Source organism: Sorex fumeus, unplaced genomic scaffold (assembly GCF_029834395.1).
Source record: "Sorex fumeus unplaced genomic scaffold, SorFum_2.1 ptg000043l, whole genome shotgun sequence".
NCBI lineage: Eukaryota > Metazoa > Chordata > Mammalia > Eulipotyphla > Soricidae > Sorex > Sorex fumeus.
The window spans coordinates 25,131,542-25,157,440 of record NW_026606100.1 but is presented as its reverse complement, the minus strand read 5'-3'; the positions used below and the strand labels follow the sequence as shown (position 1 = coordinate 25,157,440).

Below are 25,899 nucleotides of genomic sequence, written 5' to 3'. Positions count from 1 at the left end.
AAATTAGCCTGATTATCTAGTCCTCCAAAAGAAAATAAATGGCTCCTCTCCCCTGAAAGGAAAAGACAGTCCTGTTGCTGACTCTAGAAGCTGCGAAGTCTGTATCCACATGCACACCCTATAAAATTCCTTCTTTTAAAATTGCCGAGTTTTCCCCCTGTCTTTTCAACGCAAATGTTATTATAACTTTCTAAAACCTATATATCTTCACTGGAACAAACATATGACAGTTCAGATTCTTGCAACCTGGTGTGCTTATAATTAAAGTTTGTCTTTGCCTGTGCTAACCTTCCATGAGTCAATTTGTGAAGTCATCTTGAAGAGTCCAAGAGAATGAGATGGAGTTCTGCCCTTTCCCAATTTTCCCATACAACTCTTTTCTCTAATCCACTGTTGCTATCCATTTACTCCCTCCAGTACAGGATCAACTTTATGGTCAGATATATTGTATTTGGATAGTCTGAGTTTTTATTCTCCTTTAACCTGGAACATTCCCAAAATTTTATCCTTTTTTTTAACACTTAAGTTTTAATTTTTCATAGTACTATATGACTGTCTGGGTTAGTATGTTTTTTTGGGGGGTTAGTATGTTTTATTGGCAATGTTATGCCATACTTAATTTGCCAATATCCCTCCGCCACTGCCCACTGGACTCCCCCATCCTTTCAGCAGACTTTCTCCTCCTTTGGTAATCTCAGTGCTGTAGTCACAGAGTAAGAATTTGTTTTTGTTGGACTTTGTCTGGTCCCTTGCTTTGTTTCTTTAAATACCACATATAAGTGAGATCATCTGTTTGTTTTTTTTTTCCTTCTCCTGACTTATTTCACTTTACTTTTACCCCTTCCGGTTCTATCCATGTTGTAGCAAAAGGCAATATTTCACTCTTTCTAATAATTGAGTGAGTAGTATTCCATTGTGCATATATCTACAGCTTTATTCACTCTTTTGTCATTGCGTACTTTGACTGACGTCTTTAAATAGTGCTGCAATGAATAGGAGTACATATGTTTTGTTTTGTTGCTGTTGTTTTTGAATGGGGAGAGATGGTAGTTTTGCTCAAAGTTTACACCTGGCTCTGTGCTCAGGGATTACTCCAGACAGGGTTTGGGGGACCATATATCATTCCAGGGATTGAACCCAGACCACCCATTTGCAAGGCAAGCATGCCTTGCCAGATGTAGTATCCAACTTTCTGATAGTTGTTTTCAATTAGTGGTTTTGTGTCGTTGGATCGATAACCTAGCAGTAGAGTTGCTGGATCATATGATAGACACATTTTAAAACTTTTGAGAGCTTGGTATTTTCCATTGAAGCTATACAAATTCACATTCTCACCAACAGTGTAAGAGGGTTTTACAGTAAATTAGTGATCTGGTAGGTAAAATGTTTCTAAATTCTGTGAGCCTCTCTAGCAAATCAATTCACCCCCTGTTAGGAGAGAGGATCATAGGACACTCCCATAGATAGCTAGTAAGTCAGGATCATAGCTAACAACCTGGGTTTGACAATGAAGTCTAAAATGGAGTGGGGTAGTCTTGTAGGACTAAATCCCTAACCTGCAAATGGTGTTATCTCTGACTATAGTGTCAGGATTTAATTGTAGGATACCAGTGATGACTGTAGAATTGCCTGGTGGAGTGAGTAAGCCCCATCTCATTGCCCCCAACACCAGAATCTGATGATCAGAACCCCAAATAGGCCCCTGTCCCCTTTTATTTGGTGTGGGGTTATATATGATACTTTCTTATGGTTCGATTCAGATTTCTTATTCTTGACTGAGGGCTGGAGTGATAGCACAGCGGGTAGGGCATTTGCCTTGCAAGCGGCTGACCTGGTCGACCCGAGTTCGATTTCTCCTTCCCTCTCGGATAGCCCGGCAAGCTACTGAGAGTACATAGCCCGAACAGCAAAGCCTGGCAAGCTACCCATGAGGTATTCGATATGCCAAACACAGTAACAACAAGTTTCACAATGTTACTGGGCCCTCTGAAGCAAATTGATGAACAATGGGAGGACAGTGACAGTGACAGTGATTCTTGACTGGAATGTTATATAAGGATGCTATGTCCTTCTCAAGTTGTCATTTTAAGTCACATGGTACTTTCTCCCCTTCATTAATATTGATTTTGATCTCCTAGCAAGATGAACAATTTTACCCTTTTCACTTCTTTGCATCAAATTAACAATTTGTGGGAAGATACTTTAAGATCATATAAGCATACTGTTCCTCATCAGACTTTAACCCTCGATTTTGTACCCAGTGCTGAATTTTTATTTGGATTGGTCTTTACTATGATGGATGTGAAAAAATTCTTCGCAAACTCTGTACTCCTTCTACATCTATTATTTCACAAGTAGAATTTTACTGTAAATATAGACCCTTCTATCTTTCCCCTTCCTCTCTTCACCTCCCTCTCCCTTTTCTCTCCTCTAAGTCCCTCCATTTTAATCCCTCTGTCATCTGTGTAAATAATCTACTGTGTAGACATATTGATTCATATTTTTACAATAAGCTATAATTATTATTTTAATTCTTTAACGTCCCCAAATTTAACCAGTCAAAACCTCTTTAACAAGACTTGTGAGCCAGGGCCAGAGCAATAGTACAGCAGTTAGGGCGTTTGCCTTGCACGTGACCGACCTGGGTTCGATTTCCGGCGTCCCATATGGTCCTCCAAGCACTGCCAGGAGTAATTCCTGAGTGCAGATCTAGGAGTAACCCCTGACCATCGCTGGGTGTGACCCAAAAAGAAAAAAAAGGCTTATGAGCCTTTGCATCATGCGGCATCATTTTTTAAAAATTGAATTGCATGAGATACAGTTACAAAGTTTTCATAATTCAGTTTCAGTCATACAGGAATACAATGTCCCAACACTCATCCCTCCACCAGTGTAGATTTCCTACCACCAATGTCCTCCATACCCTCCTGCTGCACCACCCAGTCTGCCTTTATGGCAGAGGACTTCACTTTTCTTCTCTTTCTCTCTCTCTCTCTTTCCTTTTGGGCCTTATGATTTGAAACTATGTAGCTGTTAGGAAGAATGAACTCATGAAATTTGCTTACAAATGTTGAGTGAAATGAGTCAGAAACAGAGGGACAAGTACAGAATGACTACATTCCTTCGTGGGTTGGAGATATATGTATATGTATATGTGTATGTATATGTGTATGTGTATGTATACGTATACATATACGTATACGTATATGCATATATATTATGGGGCTAATATACAAGGTGAGGGTAAACAGGAGCCAGGAGGACAGATCAGGTCAATGGTTGTAAACTTGCAACAAGAGTGTGTGGGGCGAAGGGCACAGGTAAAGGGATATACCTGATAACCTTTCATTATTTGTATTGCAAATCACCTTTTCTTATGACTGCATAGTGTCCATTGCAGATATATGGTACATGGAACCACAAACACACTAGAGAGAGAGAGAGAGAGAGAGAGAGAGAGAGAGAGAGAGAGAAAGAGAGAGAGAGAGAGTTTCTTTATATGTTCTTGAGTGAGCATTTGGCTTGTTTTTGTGTATTAGTGCTGCAATGAATATAGGAGTGAAAATATCAGTTTTGGGCTCTTGGGGGTAGATGACAAGAGGTGAATCACTGAGTTATATGGAAATTCAATACTTAACTTTTTTTCACATTTGGGTCACACCTGGCAATACTCAGGGGTTATGCTTTGCACATACTCAGGAATTACTCCATGTGGCGTTCAGGGAACCAAGTGTGGTGCCAGGGATCGAACCCCAGTCGGTAACATGTAAAGCAAGCGCCCTACCCACTGTTGCTTTAGCCTCTAATATACTCATTTTTTTTTAAAGTCTCCATACTGTTTCCCAGAGAATGTTTCTACCAACAGTAGATGAAGGCTCCTTTCCTTTCACATTCCCCCAGCACAAATTGTTTCTCTTTTTGAGGTAGGACAGTGTCGTTGGTGTGAGGTGATGATGATATTTCATTGTTGTTTTGATCTGCATTTCTCTGACGACAAGTGATTGAAGAGTACCTTTTCTTTTTTTTTTTTTTAATTTTTATTAGTGAAACACCATGAGGTACAGTTGTCGACTTACAAATTTTTGTGCTTGGATCTCGGTCATAAAGGCCCTCCCGTTGATCGTCGATTTGCTCGAGTGGGCCCAGTAACGTCTCCATTGGAGACTTTGTTGTTACTGTGTCTGGCATATCGAATACTCTCGGTAGCTTGCCGGGCTCGGTCATACCATGATCAAATACCCATCCCTTCACCAGTGCCCATTTTCCACCACCAAGGATAATATCCCTCCCCCCCCATTCCCCCCATCCCCCCCTAACACTGTGGCAGGGCATTTCCTTTTGTTCTCTCTCTCCTCTTGGGTGCTGTGATCAGCAAAAGAGACACTGAGTGGCAAACATGTTCAGTCCAGTCTACTTTCAACCTGCATCTCCCCTCCTGGGAGGATCCTCCAAACACCCTCCATTTGGTGCTCCCTTCTCCGTCTGAACTGTCCTTTCCCCTAGAATACCCGGCTGGCCTCTTAGCTATGGAGTAATCCTCCTGGTGTTGATCTCAGCTATTCTTGGGTATTAATCTCATATTTTGTTACTTTATATCCCCCAGATGAATGCAATCTTTCTATGTCTATCCCTCTCTTTCTGACTCATTTAGCTTAGCATGATACTTTCCATATTGTACCACTTGTATGTAAAGTTCATGACTTCATCTTTTCTAAGAGCTACATAGTACTCCAGTGTGTAGATGAGTACCTTTTCATATGCCTATTGGTCATCTGTATATCCTCTCTGAGGAAGTATCTATTCAGCTTTCCTTCACCCCTCCATCTCATCATATTTTAAGTGCTTTCTTACTTTCTTCATAACAAGTTGTTCTGGGGTCATCTTTTACCTATTCCACTACAGCCTAGAATTTCTTTTGGAAGTCCTGTCTTCTTTCATGGTCTCTGAAAAATAAAGTTAAAGACTCAGGTATACTCATGCTTCTATCTATATTCTGTGGCCCTTTGCAGGAAAATATACACATATAAACATATATAAATACACCTACAACCTATATATGCACACACATACACACACTACATGAACATTCACAAACATACCATATAGTTCATGTAATTATTTTATGATTTTTCAGATACACTGAAATGTAAATTCTACATGGAAGAACATCAGCCTGTTTTGTTTGTTATTGATTTTCTAGTACAAACAACAGTGCATAGAAAATGGGGAGTGTTAAATAAATAGTTGTTGACAAAAAAGAGAAAAAGAAGTCCCAACGGATCAAATGACTTGCCAAATCCTCATGGCTGAAATAAAAAAACAAATAACAACCAAGAGAATACCCCACCAGAATTCACCTTTTCTTCGGCTTCAAAGACACACAACAAAGGCTAATATCTAGCTCAGGATAGCAAATATCTTTGTGGTTACTTTCCCACATTAACTCTAATTTTTGCTGATCTCTTTTACCTCCAGGCCTCTGCAGTTCGCATTCTCCATTGATCAGGGAGCGGGACATGAAGGCAGATGCTAGGTAGTGACAGGCCCCAGATGGAGGTTTCTGTGAATCCTACCAAGATTTAATACTAAATAAATTACAGTTTCAATTCCCCCTTTGATTTCAACCTTCCCCAGGAATGTCGTCCCAACTAGCCTGTGGTAAACTGTCTGGTCAGTACTGATTAGGGAAATCTTTTCCATTCTCCCAAGGAAAATGAGATAATCTGTCATAAGACCCTTATCTAATCCCTTCAGGTAAGTTACCTAAGCCTGAAATAACTTTATTTTCTTATCTTGCCTTTTCCTATCCCTGAGAAACTTTCATTTTGAATTGTTTTTTTTTGCGGGGGGGGGGGGGGGTGGTACCTTTCTATGAAAGAGGAGTCTGACTGACTACTTTCTGATTTACGAATGGCTTAATAAATAAAGACTTGTTGATGTTTAAAGTGAAATCTAGGGATTTTTGTTATTGAAGACTGGTTAGGCTTTGAGGATAGGAGAATACCCCAGGTCCACATCACCCCATAGTGACAGCTGAAACCTGTCCTGGGGCTGGCATGCAGCCTAAGCTGGGTGTCCTGGTGCTGGTACCTGGAGTGCGACTTGCCATTGCTAGTTCACCTCCCGCTCTCTTCTCACCTAGCAGCCCTGATACTCCTGAAGAAATGACCACATGGAAGTCGAGTTAGTGGTCACATGAGAGAAGTCATCCCTCGGATGAGGACCCAGCAGAGAAAGCTGTCCTCTAGGAGCCCTGGCGTCATGGAAACTGGCTCTGTCATTCCATCTGCCCTCAAATGCTATAAATAGGTGGTTTCAGTATCAGCACTGGCCAGACCAGACCCACAGCATGGACAAACTCGGACAGGAAATGAATTTGGGGGGGAGGATGTTGCAGAGAAAATGCACAGAGTGGAATGGGTGGGTGGAATGACATGGTGCCTGTCCCCGTGCACAGCACCTCAGGTCACTGGTATTCAGAGCCCTCCCCTAGAATTTTCTGGCCTGCCTATCATGCTGTCAGATTGGGCTAGCAAATAGTGCTTTGGCCCTCCTACTATCTTGTTCTATTTCTGCTGCCCAAATTGGCCTTTCTGCATCCATATTTGTTCATACTTTTAAAATTTAATTCAAATTCCACCTCCTTCAAAGACGAAATCCAAAATGCCATCCCCCCCACAAAGAATCTGGTCTAAATTCAGCCCTTGGGCTTTAGGTCCCTGCCCAGAGGAGCAGATTTAGCCCTTGGGATTTCCATGTATTGTTGATCTGTAAGGTCTTCTGGAATCATAGGAACCTCTGAATAACTTCTTGCCCCTTTTCCTTCCATTACAAAGACATCCGGATCTTGCATCCCCTTTCCCCATTACTTGGATACTGAGGGATTTTAGTCAAGTCTCATAATCTCTTGGGCCTGATGCAGGCTGAATTTTCTGATCTTAGAGACAGAGTGCAGCCTGAAGGATAATAATTATGGATTTGGATGCCTGTGGAAGGGAACAAGGGTGGGTTAGGGAGAGGGAGGAGTAAAGATGGCATGTAGCAGAGACTGACTCAACCTCTTCTATAGTAAGCTCTGGAAGAGCCAATATTACCCATGAGAACGGTCCATTGTGGGGCCAGAATGGTCAGTCCATTCTCCCTGCCTCCAGGGCAAAGGTCTTCTCCTGAGCTAGGCTGCTCTCTGCAGCTGAGGCAGCCCCAAGGAGCAATGGTGAAAAAGTGGCCATATCTCCTTCCATGATGTGGGGTCTGGGTAGCACCTCAGAACCCCTCGAACAAGGGATCTTAACACTCCATTGCACTCTTGTCCTGATGAAACGCAACAGCATATGTCAAAACCGCAGCTCACTCTCTGACTCATTCTTCTTCTATTTTCTGGATACTGGTTATGGCCTGCTGGGTAACCCTGACCTCAAGCCACTTTTCCTCTGTTGGGGAGAGGGTTAAGGGCTGGTTCCACTTGAGCTAAAAACTCAAATGTAAACTTTTGGGACATTTCTAGGTACATTTAGAAAGAAGTCACAAAAATATAAGAATAGATATGAAATGTGTCCAACTCACAAATTTAAATACAGGCATATAAACAGATATTACAATGTAATAAAAATTACATTTTAAATTATCTATAATTGTCTATGACAAATACAAGCTATATTGTCTTATATTGTCTTAGACTATGTAAAACTTTTTTTACCTTAACTTTTCTGAACAAATATTTAATTTAGTGACTAGAGATAGTATAACAGATAGGGCACTTGCCTTGCATGCAGCTGACCTGAGTGCAATTCCTAGCACCACATATAGACCCCTGACCCGCACCAGGACGGTTCCCTGAGCACAGAGCAGGAGTAAGCCCTGAGCACAACTGGGTATGACCCCAAAACCAAAGGAAAAAATTAGTATGAATTATGTATGACCATGTATTGGAATCTCCCCCTTTCTTTTCAAGAACCAAGAATGCTTGTGAAAAGGCAGTGGGGCAGACCACTCATATTTGAAGTTTGGTGCCACCTATACAGTTGAATCAGGGAGAGGACAATATAATTATAGACTCCTAGGGTCTCCCCTTAATTCCAGGGCTACCCTGGGACCTGCCAGTCCTTCTATCCACCCTCACCAGCTGGGAGGGTAAGGGTGCCCCAGCACACTGGTACCCACATCCAGGTGGGCCCAGCACAGAGCATGTTCTGGGTAGACAAGAGTTAGGAAGGTGTCCAATCCCAAGAGGCCATTTCTTGCTCCGGCCCAGGATGTCCCCTGGGCTGGAACAAGAAGCAGGAGGAAAATATTAGGAGCCAGATTGCCTCATGGTTATCATATTTTCATGTTGCGTACTATTCTCTCATGTAGCCATACCATATTTAGCCACTTTTCTGTTACTGGTTGAGTCTAGATTTTTTTTGGTCATTATAAATAATGTTGTTATAAATATCTTTGTACATATAGCATTTTTTTCTTCTTTAAAACCATGTCCTTGGGATTAGTGCCCAGAAAGGCAAAGTTTAGGTCAGAGAGTTTGCTGTTTAATAGACTTTGCTGTGTGTAGCTGGATGACAACTAAGAACTTCCAACAACAAAGCAACTCACAAAGGTGCTAGCCCCTTTATTGTTAAGAGGGTTCTTTTAGAATAAATACTTATTGGTATGTACAGTGCATCCAGAAACAATTGAGGGATAGTTTTACCTTTGAAGCATGGAACATTTGAGGAGACAAAAATGTCAAAAACTCTTACATACCTTAGTGAAAACTCAGAATCTGCCCATTTTAAAAATTGTGCAGGGACATGAAACTCTAGCCTGTTTTCTAATCAATAGTATCCAAATTAAAGAAGATTTGTTTGGGAGGGGTTCTGTGAAACAGATGGCCAGTTTCTGGCTATATAACTCTATTTGTTTACTCTCAGATATAAGGAAAAAAATACTAGGATGCAAGGGAGTAACAGAGAGGCAGAGAGACCAGAAATCCACTCATTCCTTAAAAAAAATAAGCAAGAGGCTGCCAATTACAGGTACTGATGTGTTGAAAGCCAAGTAAAAATCACCCTTTTATGAATGAATTATGTTCCTGTGCTCCTCAACAAGGAGATCGTGATGGGGGGAGGGTGGGCAGAGGACTGCTTTCCATCCTCACCTGAGCAGGTGTTTGTGCCAGGCACCAAGCTGGCGTCCAGGTGCCAGGAAGAACAGGTTCCAAGCAGACCATAAAAGAACTGGAGTCCAGAGAAGTTAGGGCTCTTAGCAACTAGGTTGGCTAGCTGATGAAATACTAGTGTCCAGCTGAGAAACAGTTGTGAATGAAAGAAAATAACCCTTGGGGTGGGGTGGCATGAGTCAATAAGTAAAATATTGATTCTGCAGACAGTGATCAATACAATGAAGATCAAAAGGCAGAAGGTGACCGAGCGCTCTACAGAGTTAATTTTAAATTGGAGGCTCAGAGATGGCCTGCCTAAAAGGGTGACATGTGAACAAAGAGCCTGGAGTCTGAGAGAAAGGCATTCCTGGGCTCTGATGCAAGACCCTGAGGCAGGAGCGAGGAAGGGTGTGTGTGTGTGTGTGTGTGTGTGTGTGTGTGTGTGTGTGTGTGTGTGCGTGTGTGACGAACATAGGGACAGGGGTGGGGGTTGAAGTTGCTGGAGGCGATGAGGTCAGAGAGGAGAGAATTGGGGACCACTCTATGAGCAGTCCTAAAAGCATCGGAAGGATTGAAGGATGCGGGCTTTCTGGAAAGAAGCAGAGACCCAGCGATAGTGTCGGGCGTAGCCTGGCAGGCAGTGCAGTTCCAAGGCTAGTGGGGGCCGGAGACACAGGTCCCATCTCCACGCACGAAGCGCGTGGCCAACCCCAGACTAAAGGTTTGCGTCGCCCGGAGGGTCCGCACCTATAGCAAACTCGGGCCTGGAGGAAAAGTTTCTAGGAAGCGTTTGAAGTTCAATTACAACATCTAAGGATGGTTCTCATTTGCATGAGAAAAGGGTTTTTTTTCAGCCTGGGAAGCCCAGGCTGCAGCGCGGTCAGCACTCCAGCTGCAGCTGTGTGGCCTCGGGCAAATCTTTTCATTTCTGGCCCCCTCGGTTCCTGGTCTGTTAAAAGGGGGTTAAAAGTCCCGAAGACCTCAAAAGCATCCTCTGAGCGCATTCTCCCGAAATCATCCCTCCCCCACCCCTCCATTCCGTTCGCAGAAAGCAAACAAGAAACGGGGCCAACCTAGGAAGGTGGACTTGGCACAGACTGTCTACACTCGCCAAAAAAAAAAAAAAAAAAAAGGCAAGTTTGGAATGGTGGCAACCTGCTAGAGCAGCGGGACAGATGGAGACGAGGCTGAGACTCCGGGAGCGCCCCAGGAGCTGGGCCGGGGGGGACGGGCGGGGCGCGCGGCTGCGCCGGGCCTGGGCGGAGCCGCCCCCGCCCCGCCGCCGCCCCCGCCCGCCCGCGCCCGCCCCGCGCTCCCGGACCCGCGCTGCGCGCTCTTTCTCCGACGGCTGCCGGGGAGCCAGTGCACCGCGTCCTGCCCGCTCGGTCCCCTCTGTCGCCGCGCCATGACCACCCAGCAAATCGTGCTCCAGGGGCCGGGTCCCTGGGGCTTTCGTCTCGTGGGGGGCAAAGACTTCGAGCAGCCTCTAGCCATTTCCCGGGTAAGAGCTGCCGCGGGCGCACGCGGGGAGGAGAGGGGGGACGCTGGGGCCCCGCGGGCGCCGTCGGAGGGGGCGGGTTGTAGGAGCCCGGGACGCGGCTGGGACCGCTGGGGACTGCCAGGTGCGCCGTGCCCAGAGCGCTTTGCCGCGCGCGCTGCGGGCCTGCAGCGTCCCCAGCAAGCGCTGCGCACCCTCGAGCCCCTAAGCCGGAGAGCAGGAGGCGGTTTTCGGGTGTTCGCCTCGGAAGCGCGGCCCACAGTGTGCCGAACGCTTTGTCACCCCGTGGGTTGAGGATACCTTCCCGGGTCCTTTGTAAATCTCAGAGTGGAAACGGCGAGAACCATCAGGGAAGTAAGGTGGAACGGGACTGGCGTTAACTAGGGGTTGAGCGAGATGAACTTTAAAACACATTACCCCAAGCCGCCAGTTTCCTACTCTTCGGACCTAATCCATGGCTCGGGACCCACCTCTCCTAATTCCCTTTGGAGTCAAGCCCGGATTTTAGGAATAAGTGAAGTAAAACTTTGTTGGAGATGGTTATACTGTATTTTGTCCTTCCCAGATAAGCCCCCTCTATTATCCTTTCATAAGTATTCCCCCCAGGAATACCAGGTGGACAGGGAGCCGCACCTTGTGTGAGTGTCTGGAGGGGAGGTTGGTGCTCGAACACTTCTGAGGAGCATCATGTCTTTGCAAGCACCCAAGTGGAGTGGTCGACCCCCAGCCGAACAAAACAGACGGGCACAGAGACCCAGAGTCAGTGTGGGGCCAGGCTTTGGTCCTCTAGTTTGGACTGAGAACAGGCTTGTGTCCCACCAATTCAGTGTCTGCCTGTAGACTGCAGCCAATAATTGTCTCTTGACTGAATGATAAAGGGGAGCACAAAGCACCATCTGGGGTCCTCTCTTTCCTCATTCCATTCTCGGGCCCATCTGCTTACTGGAGTAGACCGAAACTGGCCTCCGGGAGAGAAAGACCTGGAAAGAAAGACCTTTCAGGGATCACTCCTGGCAGTGTTCTGGGGACCATAAGCAGTGCTCAGCTGTAGCTTAACTCCTTGATCTAGTCTCTCTAGTCCCAGCCTGCAGTTCCTTGTGACTTAAGACCCTGCTTCTTCTTCTTTTTTAAAAAAATTTTTTTTTATTTTGGGTTTTTTGCTTTTTGCTTTTGCCAGTCATACCCAGCAATGTTCAGGCTTTACTCCTGGTCCTGCACTCAGGAATTGTTCATGGTGGTGCTTAGAGGACCATATGGGATGCCCTGGATGGAACCCAGGTCGGCTGCATGCAAGGCAAATGCCCTCCGTGCTGTACTATCCCTCAGCCCCAAGACCCTGCTTCTTCCAACAGCGGAGCCTGGTGGTAGAAGAATTAGGGCTGCCTCTGGGTTTTTCTTCTTTTGTTTTTGGGCCACACCCATCAGGGCTCAGGCTTATTTCTGACTCTGTACTCAGGAATCACTCCTGGTGGGCCCAGGAAACCAGATGGCATCAAAGCAGATGCTAGGCAAACACCTTCCCTGCTGGACTATGCTCCAGCGCCTGCCTCCTGGCTTTTCTACCAGCCTCATTTCTATTCACATTTCTTTCCAGGTGAGCCCAGTAGACTTCCAGAAGTTTCCTTGTCAATTTCACCCCCACCCGGACCCCCGTAGTACTGGTGCTTAGGTTCTGTCTTCTCCCCATCTTCCACCTGCTGTCCCCGGGGCATCTCTTTGATTCTTCTTGCAGGCACACAGTTTTCCTGCCACCGAATTCCTCAAGTGCAGAAACTGTGCCTTTCTCTCAGCTGAACCCCAGCCCCCAAGCCTGGCACAGAACTGAATCTGGCTGTGTGCAGTAAATCTTTGCAGATTTATTAATACATGCTTATCCAGGAAGGCACATTTAGACTCGCTTACCTCATAGTCCATTTATCCTTGATCTTTGTGTCTATAATTACCCTGTCAGCCCTCTCCACATCTGCATTTGAATATGACATAAAACTTTTTTTTTTAAGAAATGGTAATCTGTTAAAAGGGCAGTTAGCACTTCTCATTTTAGCTGCTTTTAAAAATTTTCATGTGGTGGTACATGATGATGAGGGTTAGAAGATACAGCACTCATAGTCATTAGTTTGTGTCCATTCATTGATTCATTAGTACATGTTTAATATGCATATACCATATTCCAGAATCTGTGAAGCTGGGGGGGTGTCCTTGGGATGAAAGGCCCCAGCTTCCTTCTTTAGGTGCTCATGATAAAGAGAGGGACGCTCCTTTTTATTATGCCCTTGGCAAGTACTTTAGTTGAAAAGTGAAAGTGACTCAGAGGAAGTGACATTCTCTTGTGGATAGTAATTTACTTGTTTCTTCATCTTATTTCCTCACTGGGAAAAAAAAAAGAAAAGAAAAAGGAGGGGGCTCCTCCTGAGAGGGAAAATCAGTGCCTTAAAGAGGCCCTGTGAGAGCCACCTGAGATCTGGTCAGATTTCTGCTGCTTTTTTGAGCTTGGGTGAGCCCTCTCCAGTCTGAGGTCGCCTTTATCTCTGCAGTGGGGCTGACTACAGCATGGACTGTGAGTTACGGAATGTTCGAGCTCTTTAAACTACAGTGAGGTGTGAACGCTGAGTACCCTGCACACTCTGGGTGACAGGTGTGTGCTACGTTCTTCAACCTGGGCACAGAGGTTTTGTCTACGTAGACTCTGAGTCTCCACACCAAAGCAAACCATAAAATTAGACTGGAAGAGGAGTGCCTTTTATTTAAATAACTGTGTTTGCTTCCTCTATGCATGAATGATTTTGTTAAATTGCTAACGCTTCCGAATATCATTTTGTAATCTTGTGTTCTTGAAATTGGTTTCTTTCTCTCTCTCTCTCTCTCTTTTGAACTGATTTTCTGTTGTGAAATCAAAAAGTTATAAAATATAAAATGATCGCAAATGGTTAGAAAGCAAATGCCTGTCTAATCACCTGGTAGGTCTAGAGCTAGAACTCTACCAAAACCCACAACATGTAATCTTATCCTGACTTGCTGTATCCACCTTACTCTCTCTATCATTTTACTACCTAAAAACATATCTTGGGCACCAAAACTTAATTTTGCTATTTCTAAACAAAATCATGCAGAAGACATTTGTGTGTACATGTGTGAAGAGCTGCTTTTACGCCTAAATATTTTCATCAAACTTAGTCTTATGAACTTAAGACTGTAGTCCAGACTTCCAACTTTAAATGGACATAAACTCGCTCTCTCCTATTCTCAGCTTCTCCTTCCTTCAAAGCCCCTGTTTTGGTCTCTCTGTGATCTAGCCATACTTTTGCCACTGTCCCCTGAGATTATTTTCCCTATCAATTCCTGTTTCAAATCTATACTTGTTTGTCTCCTTGAGGTTCCCCCACCCATCTCAATTTCTTATTTCCTTTAGTTACTTTCAAAGAGAAGCTACTCCAGAGAATCTATACTCAGCCCAAACTGCTTGCTCAGTTTTTGTTGACTGTTTTTTCTCTCCCAGCAACTGACAAAAGACAGGAAGGGGTGGGGCCGAGATAAGGGGATCCTCTTGGTAGAAAGAAACCACACCCCACCAACCCCCAAGACTTTTCTAAGAGTTTCAGAGTTTTATGCCAAATGCTAGTACCTTTGCTTATGTATATTAAAGGAGAAGGATAATTAATAACCACAGTGTCTTTTTTGATTTAATAATGTTATTTTTGGATACAACTTGGTTTATAGCATATCCTAGATGTCGAAAGCGCAGGGTTTGTCAGATTATGAAAAGCAGGAAATGTCCATTAAGGCTCTTTATGCATTAATGGCCCTTACTCTGCACTCCCCCTTTCTGTAAAACTGATCACCTGGGAAATATTATTCCAGTTGATCACCGCTAATCAAAGGAGAGAAGAGGAAGAGAATGAATCAAAGGTGTTCATAAGTGAATGCTTGAGCCTGTTTGCATGCAACTTGACAATATATGATGTGACTCTAAGTACTACCTTTTCTCTTACCCGATCTCATTGATGCCATCCTTGTAGGTTTATCTTTGAAAGGAGAGGAGATAAATGGCTTGCAGATACTATAATATGGCATGGGATGAAGAGGAGATAGTCATCTAACCTCTGGGGTCTCCTGTGCTTATCAGCATTGGGGAAAGCCGCCAGGAGTTGCTTTCTGCAGGGCCTGGGTTAGGACATGCTTCTGTGGTATGCACATTCTGTGGAATGCACGCTGATCATGCTTTGTCATTGCTCCACAGAGGAGTGAAAAGCTCCAAAACATTGCCATTTGCAGAGCAGTTGATCAGGTGTCTATAGCTTAGGTAACTTGGGCTGGAGCGATAGCACAGCGGGTAGGGCGTCTGCCTTGCACGCAGCCAACATGGCCGACCCGAGTTCGATTCCTCCGCCCCTCTTGGAGAGCCCGGCAAGCTACCGAGAGTATTCGATATGCCAGACACAGTAACAACAAAGTCTCCAATGGAGACGTTACTGGGCCCGCTCGATCAAATCGATGATCGATGATTACCTTTACCTTAATACTTCATACATTTTGTGTAGTTTTCTATTGATGGAACTACTTCTTAACTTCCTTGGAAAGGAGAGCATGGAGATTGAATAAAAATCAGCAGCATTGACTATGTCAGAAATATTTTTTTTTCTTCCCTTTATTGTTGTGATACTCAGGGTTTACACACGTGCTTGTTGTGGTTCTAGTGCACTTGGTTGTGGTTGTTCCCCAGGGGTCATATACTGGTCAGGGTGCACACTTTAGTCTTGGGGCTTGTACACACTCAGTTATGCTGTGGAGATAACACATACTTTTTTTTTTTTTTTGCTTTTTGGGTCACACCTGGCGATGCACAGAGGTTACTCCTGGCTCTGCACTCAGGAGTTACCCCTGGCAGTGCTCAGGGGACCATATGGGATGCTGGGAATCGAACCTGGGTTGGCCACGTGCAAGGCAAATGCCCTACCTGCTGTGCTATCTCTCCAGCCCCGATAACACATACTTTTAAAAAATTTTATTTTATTTCTGGCACCATGGTTTACAGTACTGTTAATGATAGGGTTTCTTGCATAAGTCATTCCAGCATCACACCCTCCACCAAGGGTCTTCTTCCCTCTACCATTGTCCTATTGTTGTGCACCACTCCCCCCCCCCCCATCCTATAGCCTCTCACTCCCCCCACGCATGGTAATTTTCCTACTGAAGACCAGTTATTTGGGTGGAATTTGTTATCCTCTTACTATGTTCCTAACATCCGACACATGAGAGAGTTGTTCTGTGTCTGTGCTCTACTTCTGACTAACTTAACTCAGCTTTTTTCCCCCAGATATTTTCCAGGTCAACATCCCTAGCAGCAAATTGCATGATTGCATTTTTTTCTTATGGCCAAGTAGCATTCCATTGTGTATATGTACCATAGTTTCATTATCCGATCATCTGTTCTTAGATACTTAGGTTATTTCTAGGTTTTCCCTGGTGTGTATAGTGCTAAAATGAACACAGAAATGCAAATGTTTTTGCTGAGTTTTTGGGCTTCTTTGGAGTACTTGTCAGGAACTAAAATCGCTGTGTCATATGGGATCTTAATTCCGAGTTTTATTTGGAAGTGTCCCTATCTGACACACTCCAAACAGCAAAGTTGCAGGGACTGTGCTCATTGTATGTGAGTGGCAGTAGGGATAAGATTCACAGTGTCATTCTCAGGCTCTTTTACCATAGAGTCACTTTGGGTCATCAGAAAGAAACTTTTTAGAAGATGGTTTGACTTACGGTATGACTGAGAGAAAACCTGGGGTCACTGCCAGAAGTTGTGGCTGGTGCCTGTGAAAGGGTCCAAGGCAAGGATTCAAGCAGGGGTTGCTCCTTAGCAAGTCAGCGCCTTCTGGGGCTCAGTGCTCTGAAAAGGTAACGTGACAAGTGAACAAGCCAAACTAAGGATTTGTGCACTTTGACTCAGAGGGCCCTCTTTGTTTTTTGTTTTTTTTTTAAAATTTTTAATTTTATTTTTATAAAGTTGTTCACAATAATTGATTACGTTCAGTATTCCAACACCAATCCCACCACTATGATACCTTCTCACCGCTATTATTTCAAATCTTTTCACCACCACCAAAGCCTGCATCAAAAGCAGCTCCTAAATAATTTATTTTGTATTTGTTTGTTATGAATAATCCGCTGAAAATGATCCAAAAAAGTTTCCGTAGAGCAAAGTGTGTGAAGATTATTGTGTCTTATTCTGGAGCCATTGAGGCCTTGTATAAGAGATTACTGACACATTGTTACAGATTGAGAATTGTGTGCAATATGTGTGTGTGTGTGTGTGTGTGTGTGTGGGTGGATGTGTATAAAAATCAAGATCTAGGGGCTGGAGCAATAGCACAGAGGGTAGGGTGTTTGCCTTGCATGCTACCAACCCGGGTTCGATTCCAAGCATCCCATATGGTCTCCTGAGCACTGCCAGGGGTAATTCCTGAGTGCAGAGCCAGGAGTAACCCCTGTGCATCATCAGGTGTGACCCAAAAAACAAAAAAAAAAATCAAGATCTATTACCTTCTACTTTACACCTCATTAAATGTGGTGTGCTACCCTTGATACATCAGTGGTGTAGAGTATGAGAAATCGTGCAACTGTGAATGCGAGGCAGTTTCCTTTCTTATTGTTCAAAAGTGTCCCTACCTTTCACATGGTATTAATTGTACCTTGAATTATGAGTTATTTAAGAAAATAAATGATCAATTCAGGACTGTTTTTAGATGATTTCTATTGTACTATTCAGCTGTATCTACCCAGCTGAGTATTGTATTAGTCACAGGGAGCCTTTGTTTATATTTGAAAGTTATGTGTAGAACATTTGAATGGCTTTGAATATTTGAATAGCTGGGGTAAAGATTCACACATATGTAGGCCTGTTAGATGTCAGCATTGTTCCAGGTTCTTCATTTAGTTTCTCAGGATTTCTGTCTTGGAGTCCTCACCCAAGAGCTTTCTGTGTTCACGAGGATTGACTTCTTTCTGCTTTGTGATCTCAGCTGGTTGCTTCTGGAGCTCAGAGCCAGCCTGAGAGCACAGCCCTTCTTCCCTATTACTTCTGAATCAGAAGCCAGGACTCCTCCTGGGAGAAATGAGTCTGTGGACAGTGAAGAACAGAAGTGCAGAGGAGTTGAAGCATTGGCCAAAGTATAGTCTCCTTGGTTGGCTAAGAGGGAACTTGGGAATAGTTTTAATGGCAAATGATGATGAATGGGTGAACACTTTCATGTGCCCAGCTGATAAAGTGCCTTGAAAGATGCCAGTCACAAAACAAAACGTGCTCATAAAATTGAAGACCGAAAATTTCTGATTGGTCCATAGCACTTTGTATGAGTGTAGTTTTTCTTACTAGCATCATTCTGTATGAATTTGAATGCTCATCTGTAACTGAGGTCAGTGATGTACTTTTCACATATATAGTATACTGCTTTATGGGTAAATGCCATAAACTTTATGGATAAATGCCATAAATATTAAAAATAACTTTCTGAAGAACCCCTGAATCTTGTAGGAGACCAAGTTTTTCACCAAGGACCCAGGGCGTAATTTTTACATAGAGGAATACTTTTTATCAAATAACACAGTGAGGACAGAGGTATGACCTATATGATAAAGATGCCTGAAATTCATATGGAAATTAAATTTATATGATGTAGTAATGATTTCCATTCATCTATACCATTAAAATTATTAAAAAAAATAAAGGACTAGGACCAGATTGATAATCTGGAGGTTAAGGCTTTGGCTTTGCATGCCAGATTGTGGTTGATCCCTACCATTGCATCTGGTCTCCTGAGTACCAGTGGGAGTCATCCCAAATGAAGAGCCAGGAGTAAGCCCTGAGCACTGCTGGGTGTGGTCCCGAAACAAATAAATGGTCCCAAACCACACACACACACACACACACACACACACACACACACACACACCAGTCATGTTTCTAAAGCTGAATGTCCACATATCCTTTGGCCCAACAATTTTTCAAGTTATTCAATAGAAATGTGTCCCCCTGGGCACCAAAAGCTGTGTTTAAAAATGTCAAGGCAGCAGTATTCACAATAGCTCAAACACGAAACAATTCAAATGTTGAACAATAGAATGGAGAGAAATAAATGGTGGAGTAGTTCTATAAAATAAAGCAATTAGAATGAAGGAATTATAGCTTTCACAATGACTTGGCTTTCACACACGCATGCTCAAAACACTGAGAGAAAGAAGCCAGACACAAAAGGGTCACTATTATGCAATACCAGTCATTTCAAATTAATCAGGCAAATTCAAGCTCTAATGCAAGGAACCTCTGATGTTAGAAGTCAGGTTCATGGAAACCTGGAAACCTCTATCCAGATATTTGTGACAGGAAAGCATTTTGTGGGGGTTTCAGAAGTTCAAGTGATTTTTTTAAAATCTGGTGCTGGTTCTGTGGGAGTGCAATCTGTGAGAATCCATCCAATGGCCTATTTCAGATTTATGCACTTTTCTGTATGCAGGGTATGCTTTGATGAAGTTTACCTTAACATCCCCATGTTTGTTATTACAGATGAAATAGTATTCAGTATTTGAAAAGTATAAGTCAGAAGCCTTCCCCAGTCTTAATTTCAGTAAAAATACGGCCATAAAACTTCTCAAGACTTTTTTCTATTCATGTAGCATTTTAAAATACCACATCAGGGGCCAGAGAGATCATGCAGAGGTTAAGGAGCTGTCGTTGAATGAGACCAGCTCTAGTTTGATCTCCGGCACTGCATACGGTCCCCCTACCTGTGCAGTGGTCACTCCTGAGCACAGAGTTAGGAATAGCTACTGAGCACAACTGGGGATGTTCCAGCCCCCCTCCCCAATACCTTAGTGAACTATTTAGACATTAATTGCTTTGTTCCTTCTCCTTGCTTTTTACTGTAGCAAACCAAGCATTAAAGATGTCTTGATGTTGTAGGAAAACACAGTCTTCAGATCCTGGCTTGTTCATTTATTAAACATGTGACCTGAGGTGGGCACTGCCCAAATTTGTAAAGTGAGAATGACAGGTTTTTTCCTTTGTTTTTGTTTTTGGGCCACACCCTGCAGTGCTCAAGTGCCCTGTCCACTGTACTATCTACCAACACTGGAATGACATTTAACCTTCAAAGATAGTGGCAAAGATTAAGATAATGTATGTCGAAAACAGAGCACTTTGGCTTTTACACATAGGATGGTATCAGCATTAAGATTCAGTGGTACTTTTAAAAAATGTTGATGGAAGATACCACATATTGAATGCTATTTTGTGTCAGTTACTGTTCTAAAGTATTACCAGTGTAATCTCATTTAATTCCAAAACCCAATGAGGTTGATACTATTATCTATTTCATTTGATATTGAAAAACTGAGGCCCAGCGGGTAATTTGCCTAACTTTTGTGGTGGTTAGTCTTTGGCCTATGGGTGGTTATTATTTAGGAGCTGTTTATAAAGTACAGACATCCAAAGGGACTTGCTTGAAGACATTTGAGAGACCCCATGACTTCTTAGTACATTAGAATAGTCTATTTTGCTTCCTTTTTTGGTTACATTTTTTTTTTTTTTTGCTTTTTGGGTCACACCTGGCGATGCACAGGGGTTACTCCTGGCTCTGCACTCAGGAGTTACTCCTGGTAGTGCTCAGGGGACCATATGGGATGCTGGGAATTGAACCCGGGTGGGCCACATGCAAGGCAAATGCCCTACCCACTGTGCTATCTCTCCAGCCCCTTTTTGGTTACATTTCTAAGAAATAATCATTTTATACTAAGAGCACCAAGTCATTTTGGACCCACCTCAGTATTAATCGCTTTCTTTTTCACTGAGTATGAAAAGTACAAGTGAAGCTAAGTCATCTACAAGTACTTGAACAGTACTTTATTGCCTCATTTCCTTCAGAGAATGATTGTAGAGTAACCAAGAACATTTCAAAAAAACATTTTTGAGAGTTTCAGGCCAACCTGTCTAAGATCATCCAGCTTCAGAAGTGTCTTCAGAAGTCTGTGCCTCAATCTGGATTCTCAACAAATTTAGCCAGTTTAACTAAGCAGAGTTCAAATTCTATACCTAAATGGGATATTGCAGTGCTGTGGCCTGGCTCAGGAACTTTTACATTTCCCTCATCTGCCACTGGGATAAAAACTGAATTGTAAAATTTTTATTCCAGTTTCCTTACCTTACTTTGTTAGATTATAACTATCATTATATATGCAATTATTTATCTAGAAAAATGTTTAAAGGTACTTTACCAAACCAAAACACATATAGTATTTAAAATAGCAGAACACACATGATAAGGGCTAACAAAAAATTGGAACAAAGAAGAGAGCTATTCCAGGACCTTTAAATTTTTGTAATTTAGCTCTGGATTTTCTGTTCATGGCCAAATGGGAACTGTATTTTTATGTTATTTAAACCATAAAATAAAATTGCCTCTACAGCACTCCATTTGCTCAGCATCTTGAAGAATGGGACTAAAATTATAGGAGATGCACATAAGTTTTGTGCTCTGAGAAGAATAGTATTATGACATCTTATTATCTCATTCCTACTTTGGACAAACTGGCAGGCTACCGAATGTAGCCTGCCCACACGGCAGAGTCTGGTAAACTCCCCGTGGCGTACCCAATATGCCAAATACCAGTAACAATGATGGCTCTCATTCTCCTAAAGAGCTTTGAATATAATCTCAGGGCTAGGATGAAGGAGACGTTACTGGGGCCTGCTCGAGGCAATCAACGATTAACAGGATGATTTGTGATTTGTGATTTTCTTTTAAGTCAAAGACATTATATTTTGTCATCCAGTTGAGAGAGTGAAATAGATACTTTGGATAATTAATATAGGATAATGGGTTTCTATATACTTTCAAGGTAATACAAGTTCCTTAAGACTTTCTTTAGGAGTTGAGATTGTATGTTCTGATTGTTTACTTGATAAATTGATTTTATTCAGAGAGAGCGCTTAGGGGGAAAGAATTGCCAGCATTTTCTCTGGATGTTTTCAATCCAGATGAATATTATAATTTTCTGGGAAGCTTTTAAAAATATAGAAATATATAAATTCCTGGACCTCGCGGTGGAAATCTTTCATTTTTATTCTTCACCACCCCCACTCCCAAAGGAACCTGTCACTGATTTGTTTGGGGAACTATTGTCTCATCCTTGCTAATGTCAGAATTTTCCCCTTGAGTTATTGGTGAGTGGAGTCAATTTCCGTCCTGAGACTTATATGCCAGTTTTAAGGGGTAAGGTTAACAGTGTTCAAGGAATAGTCAGGAAATTGGCTGTAATTCTTGTCTACAGGTAAAAAGTTAGAGAACTTTCCTTAAGAGAACCCTCTTCTGAACGTTTTTCTTTCTTATAATTGTTTGGTCAAGTACATGATCTCTGTCAAAGACAATTCATTTTCTCATCCAGTGGAGAGTTGGAATGGGTATACTTTAGATAATTAATCTGGGATAATGGGTTTCTATCCTGGGCAAACCAGGTGTCTCATCATCTTAGACCTAAGGTGGTTCCTGCATATAATTTTGTTTTACATGATTTATTACCCAAGCCAGGGTTGCAACTGCGTTTGTGTGAAGGGTGAGGAAACAGTACAAATGAGTTTTAACTTGAAGGGGAGGTAGTAAGAAAATTGAATAGCTGCTGGAATGATAATAAATGGCAGCTAGTCAGAGACTGCTGTGTTAAGGCAGTGGTGTGGTGAGTGCTTAGTGAGAAAGGCAACGGTTCATTCAGAGTGCGGAGGCTCCTCAGCTAGTGCTGATAACTGTCATACAGCAATATGGTTTCACAGTCTGTCTGTCTGTCTGTCTGTCCCCCCCCCCCCCTCTCTACCAGAAGCTGAGAAGCTGAGGTTTTGTGTGAAATTTACCCATATGTAAATATTAGCAGATAATTAAAAATAAAGCAAAATTCCACCAGGATTGTGTTCCTGGGCCTCCAGCCTTCAGTGAAGTTTAGGGAGATAAAGGAACCTCTTCAAACTAGCAACAGACCTCCTAATTTTACGTGCAAGTGGCACTGAAAGAAAGGTCTACTGGGGAGTCAGTCTTAGAATGACTGCCCTCCAGGCTGAATAGGTGACCCCTTTGCAGTCTTTGAACTGCTATTAGATGTCAGATATAGTCACCTCATCTAACCAGAGCTAAGACTTAATGGTTATTTCTTGGCAATTACTGGACAATTGAGTTAGAGACTAGGTTTAAATCCTTCCTGCATTGTTTTCCAGATTAAATACCATCCCTTTAGAAAGAATGTAATAGGTTTCAGAAGGCCTGGCCTTTGCCTATATAGACCCAGCCTCATCCTCTTCCTTTATCTTGATCACCTGTGTTTTTGTCCATGCCAGTTCACATGGTGTTCCTGCAGCTTGGTCTGGTTGTTTTCATTTCCTTCAAAAGTGCGCTAGCAGTTTTTGTTGTTGTTGTTGTTGTTTGTTTGTTTTTGTCTTTTTTGGATCACACCCAGCGATGCTTTGGATCACACTCTGCACTCAGGAATCACTCCTGGCGGTGCTTGGGGTACCATATGGGATGCCAAGGATTGAACCCAGGTCAGCTGCATGCAATGCAAAATGACCCACTCTGTACTATCACTCTGGCCCCTCTTTTCAGTTTTTTTTTGCAAAGCTTTGATTCACATTGAGGCTTCTACAATCTCTTTGTTCATGCTTCTAGCATAGTATTTACCAGTATTAGCATGCCTGTTGGTACGCGCCTGTCTGTGCATGCCTCAGAAGATCCTGAGCCTCCTGGTAACTGTCTTCATCCTTTCCACATCTGAATTCCAGTGTCCTGTGTGGCTTCTGGAACTACAAACAATAGCTCATGTTTCTAGAGCTCTGGCAGAGTATGCTTTGCTGGAGTCATCACATGGAATCCTCAAAAAGCCTTTTGATGTCTATATTGTTATTTCTCCTTGCTAGATAACAAGAATGAGGTATATGAGTGAACTGTTGCCTCTAAGGCTTCTCTGACAAGTGGCTGGGATGGACTTGAACCTGTTTCTTTGACTCTAGAGCCACATCGTAGTAACCTCTATGTATTCTTTTAGAATGTACTTTACCTTTATTTGCTGTGGAGTGAATGAGTAAGAGGTTGGGATCTAATAGAGACATGTCATTTTCGCTAAGAAAATAAGATTCACTTTTTGTTTGTCATAGCAATGGGTATGTAGGTTTGCAGTACTGTTTGCCAGAAATATTTATTTGTTTTTCTTTTTCTTTTTTTCTGTTTAAATGAAGTGGTGTTTAGATGCGACTCCTGACTCGGTGCTTGGGGAATCACTTTTTTTGGGAGGGGGGACACACCCAGCAATGCTCAGGGGTTACTTATGGTTCTGCAGTCAGGAATTACTCCTGACTGCTTGGGGGACCATATGGGATGCCAGGGATTGAACCTGGGTCGGCCATGTGCAGGGCAAACACCTTATCCACTGTACCATCTCTCCAGCCCTTTGGGGATCATTTTTGGTGGATCAGGAGGAATTATGCATTGCTGTGTATCAAATCAGCATGCAAAGCATGCACTCTAGCCTATTGAGTTCTGTTTCCAGTCCACCATTTAGCTTTTTGATGTAAGTTGGAGAAAGCAGGATAGCTACATTTTAATCTCATTCTTTACCATTTAGGTGTGAAACTAAACTCCTCAAAAGCCTCATATTCTCAGGAATCTGGCCTCAATGCATGCCTTTTATAAAGGTAAAGGTAAAGGCCCTCCCGTTGATCATCGATTTGCTCGAGCAGGCCCAGTAATGTCTCCTTTGGAGACTTTGTTGTTACTGTGTTTGGCATATCGAATACGTCACGGGGAGCTTGCCAGGCTCTGCCGTCCCTTTTATAAAGTTGCATTAATACTTATAAGTTAGGGAGGTTATCCAAGCTGGACTCAGAACAAAGTGTCTGCCTGAGATTGGGGTATAAGTTGGGGTAAAGGGTAGGGGAGAAATGAACTTGCAGAAAATGGCAGGTTGTTCATTAAGTGAGGTTGTGCCTAATCCATTTATTTTCTTGAGAATTTGTGTACTAGCTGTTTGACCTCTGAGAAAGTAAACTGAATGTTTTAGAGGATGGTTATTGAGCCCATGGATCTATTTCTTTGGTGCTATGCACAGATTGAACCTGACTCCATTTGGAGCTGCTATTGCTGGAATTTGACTGTCAGGAGGAAATTTAAATAGACACGCTAGTATCCTGGGTTAAGTCGATGAAGTCTGGAGCCTCAGAGCCTGCCTGCCACTCACCAACAGTATAACCTCAGGCAAAATCACTTAACTCCTGTGCCTCCATTTCCTCATCTCTAATGAAGCAAATAATATTGCCTACCCGATAAGCATTGCATGAGGAGTGGTAAATTAATCTTTGCCAAATAATTAAACTGTGCTTGGCACATAAAGGCACTCATTATCTGGTGGATGATTATGATGGTGATGAATAGGGTATAGTGAGGCTTGGAGTCCAATGCTCAAGAGGAAAACTAACCAGAATCAGTCTCAGGTCTTCTCCCTGAGACCTTTTCAGTTGTGTGATGGATTTTCTTCTTTAGTAAGGAATGGTCTGACCAGATCCTGGCTTTGCAGGGGAGATGGTTATCTTATGGTGGGGAAGCACTCAAACAGGGACTTGAGTTGCTGGCCTCACAGTTCCTTGTGACAGAGGCCATAGATGGACCTCCTTCATGCCGAATTTCTCTTTGGCTCCAGCAGTTGGGTTTTGAGTCTTCGCTAGCTGCATGGCAATAAAGCAGTAAGAGCTTGTTGTATTTGGAATAGGAGGATTGGGTTTCAAGTTTCAGCTTGTAGCTGTGTGAACTTGAATCAATCACAGCTTCTCTAAGTCTCGGTTTCTTCTTCTGTAAAGTTATGTGTTGGTGGTGAGGTCATTATTACTATTATCTTGAGTGGGAAGTTGTATGTGAAAGGGCTTTGTAAGAGGCAGTTCTCATCCTTTATTGAAGTCCCTTTTTTTTTCCTCCTAAAAAGAGATAGATCATGAAAGAATATATGCTTAATCTTTGTGATTCTGTCTGAGATCCTTATGCTGCTTTTGGTTTGGAACTGTCTGAGATTTCTTTTGACTTCCCATTTCTTTGACTTAAAAAAAATTCAAACTGAAAAATTGGAGGGCCAAGCCTTGATTACTCAGGCTCAGGGCTTTTATGACTGGTTCTAGCTTGTCCAGGGCTTATTGAGATGTACTCAGCAGAAATGCCTGTCCCACAAGACAGTTTGAACCAAATACTGTAAA

At 42.9% G+C, this 25,899-nt stretch overlaps 1 protein-coding gene across 1 annotated transcript in view; it reads left to right on the top strand.

Annotated features, from left to right (window-relative positions):
- Positions 1–10,449: 10,449 nt before the first annotated feature.
- Positions 10,450–25,899, top strand: part of PDLIM1 (PDZ and LIM domain 1) — a 43,041-nt gene continuing 27,591 nt past the window's right edge. Inside the window, exon 1 of the mRNA XM_056120724.1 lies at positions 10,450–10,637. Within this exon, the coding sequence (XP_055976699.1) occupies positions 10,542–10,637 (96 nt within the window). The 5' untranslated portion in view covers positions 10,450–10,541. The remainder of the gene's footprint in view (positions 10,638–25,899) is intronic.